Here is a 2,959-nt window from a genome sequence, read left to right as displayed (position 1 = left end):
TAGATTTTAGAGAAGAAAAGTATGATATGCATCTCTTGGGTGTGGTTTAGCCAAACCACACTCGTCGTTGCAGAGTCACTGGTGATATGATGTTATTTTGATCAAATAGAATAAGCATTAGAATAAAAATTTGATTTAAGGAATAGTCCGTTATTTTAATAAGGAGGGTTATGATGGTAAAAGTGCTGATTCATAATTTAAAGGACACTTCAAGTCTTGAATTGTGTAAAAAAAGAGACATTTTCATTGTCTTTTAATTTAAATAAAAGAATAGAATGCACCAAATGAAAACTTTAGAGAGGTTAAAAAAAAAAAGCCTAATGGGTGTAAAATCATATAACAGACGGATTTAGATTTGCAGCTTTCATCCTCTTTTAAGTTGGAAGTCCATCTACAAATGGCTTAAAAAGTACTGAGAATTTTTAATTTTTAATTGTATAAATTGATTTTAGTCAATATAATTAAGTCAAAGTATCTTAAACAAATATAAATGGAAGTAAAAGTTTATTATGATTTGTACTTAAATTTGACAAGTTTTTATGCTATTAGAGTATTCAAAACAGAAAAAGTAGACTCCATTACATTTTTTATTTTCTTTATTATTTATTATTCTATTTTGAGTTATTTCAGTGTTGAATATTAAGGACACACCAGACATTAAACTGTTAAAAGTCTATATGAAACTATTCACAAAAAAATTAAAATATAGTAAATAAATGCATACGAGATTTGAGTAAGTATTTGCATAGGCTATTACAGTCAGCAACAGCTCATTTGGTTTGATATTCGAAATTCGAATACTGTTAAATACTAATCGTTCGACTGTGTTAACATTAAAATAAAAAAAATCATTAATTTTCAATGATGCTTATAAGTTATAATTAAAATAAATTACATGAGACGTTATCCGTGACTTATATACACTGAAATTGATTTCATCGTTTATTTTTATTGTGTTTAACCACAGGAGCTCAGAACGACAGGCAAAATTATTTATTTATTTAAAAAAATAAGAGAATAGATTTAGATTTGTTATAATGATTAGTGAAATATGCACTTTGTTGGCGTTAAATTGTAACGATTGTGTAACCCCCCAAAATGATGTGACCCCCCCGTTATGTGACTATAGGCCTAGATGCTTGTTCAAATGTATTTGCTTGTTTATTTGTGCTTCTTTTTTTATGTTATTTTATTTTAAACACCAGACTTGTAGTACAACTGTTCATGATGAGTATAAAACAACATTACTTTCATGTTCATAGTTCTAGAATGTATTAAACAGTTATAAACAATATTTGTGTTCTGATATGAGTATCTTGTCTCTCACCATTCGCTAATAGTCTTCTCTTTATGACAACAAAGCAATGTTTTAAAACATTATTTACTGACAAGCAGACACTGACAGGTCAATGCAATACACCCCAAGTGAATAGGGTAAAAAAATGAAGCTAATATCACAATACTTCCCCAGTTTATTTATTACATAGAGAATTGCAAACATTTTTGTAATGCTGTGTTTAAATATGCAAATGAGGCAGATTTATGACGTTTAGTAAAAGTTTATCATAATCATTATTGCATTATAATAAGACACAACGCTCGCTCATCTGTACTTCTCGGACAGAGCCAGAGACAAAGCACAGAGGAACTTGTCCATGGAAACATGGGCCTCAGGAGTGAAGTCGGTGGGGAACATGATGGCCAGAACCACGAGTATGTTGTGGGACAGAATCTATGGGAAAACACAGAAAGCGAATTCAGGTTAGGCCAACCGCGACTATGAGATATGACAGAATCGGAGTTAAATTCAGATGAACTTCCATTGCGCTTACCTTGAAATTGGCGGGGTCAACTCGCAGCGTGAAAGCATGAAGCTCGCTGAGGTTCAGAAGTCCAGAAGTAAGGTCATCGATTTTGCCGACAGCCTCACCAACGCCACCCATCACAGTCTTGCCGTGCTTCCTCACTGGGGCAGAGCCGGGGCTCAGGTCTTTCCAGTGAGAGAAATAGGTTTTGGTCTGTGGGTAGACCACCAGCGTCCTATAGGCAGAGACACATTGAATCCCAGATACACGCCAGAAGAAAACATTGGGCTCTGACTTTTAGCATATTACACCACACCATAATAAACCTTACCTAGAAAGAGCATCTTGTCCGATGTCTTCAGCTTTTCCTGAGATCTTGCCCCAAAGGGCTTTGACGGCTGCTTTGTCTTTGGCACTGAGACTCATCGTGGAAGGATGACTTTAGTTTACAGCAAACTTCTGTAGACTGCTGGCAAGAGGACTGTCTGTTTTATACTGCCATCAGGAAGAAACACCCAAGAGCCTCACCACACCCCCAAAGATGACTTATCAAACTTTGGAAGGCTCATCAACTTTTGAATACCCCATGCACTTTATTTCACCATATACATTTTTATTAACTTCAATTTAAATAATTTCTAATTCTATAAAATATAATTAATTTAATAATTATTAATTTGTTATTTTAATGAATAATACAGTACAAAGCATTTGGAGGAGCGCCGCTGCCAAACATATAAATAACTTCCACAAAATGAGGAATTCATATATATATATATATATATATATATATATATATATATATATATATATATATATATATATATATATATATATATATATATATATATATATATATATATATATATATATATATATATATATATATATATATATATATTATTTATACAATATTTTTTTCGTAATAGCACACTGTTCTGTTATTTTTCTTTCTTTCTTGATTTGTATTTCTGTTTTTTGAGTACTATGGAGAAATGACTTGATTTTGTCAAATGATTCCAAATAAACTTATAATTCTTGCCATTACTTGCTGAGAAAATGTGTATTATCTTTGAAATGGCCTGTTATCTAAATAAGTGGGCGTCGCACTTAAGTGTAGATAATTATGGAGTTCGCAGTTCAACAGCTTTTTA

The 2,959-nt window shown here is 32.0% G+C and overlaps 1 protein-coding gene across 1 annotated transcript; it reads right to left on the bottom strand.

The window, feature by feature from the left end:
- Window positions 1-1,455: 1,455 nt before the first annotated feature.
- On the bottom strand, window positions 1,456-2,268 carry LOC307124188 (hemoglobin embryonic subunit alpha-like). Its single transcript, XM_079813235.1, has 3 exons — window positions 2,137-2,268; window positions 1,833-2,040; window positions 1,456-1,732 (listed from the first exon to the last, which is right to left on the bottom strand). The coding sequence occupies exons 1-3, from the start codon at window positions 2,229-2,231 to the stop codon at window positions 1,604-1,606; spliced, it is 432 nt and encodes a 143-aa protein (XP_079669361.1). The 5' UTR covers window positions 2,232-2,268; the 3' UTR covers window positions 1,456-1,603.
- Window positions 2,269-2,959: the final 691 nt, after the last annotated feature.

This window comes from Gobio gobio (genome assembly GCF_949357685.1).
Source record: "Gobio gobio genome assembly, chromosome: 1".
In the NCBI taxonomy this organism is placed as follows: Eukaryota; Metazoa; Chordata; class Actinopteri; order Cypriniformes; family Gobionidae; genus Gobio; species Gobio gobio.
This window is presented reverse-complemented; position numbering and strand designations above follow the sequence as displayed.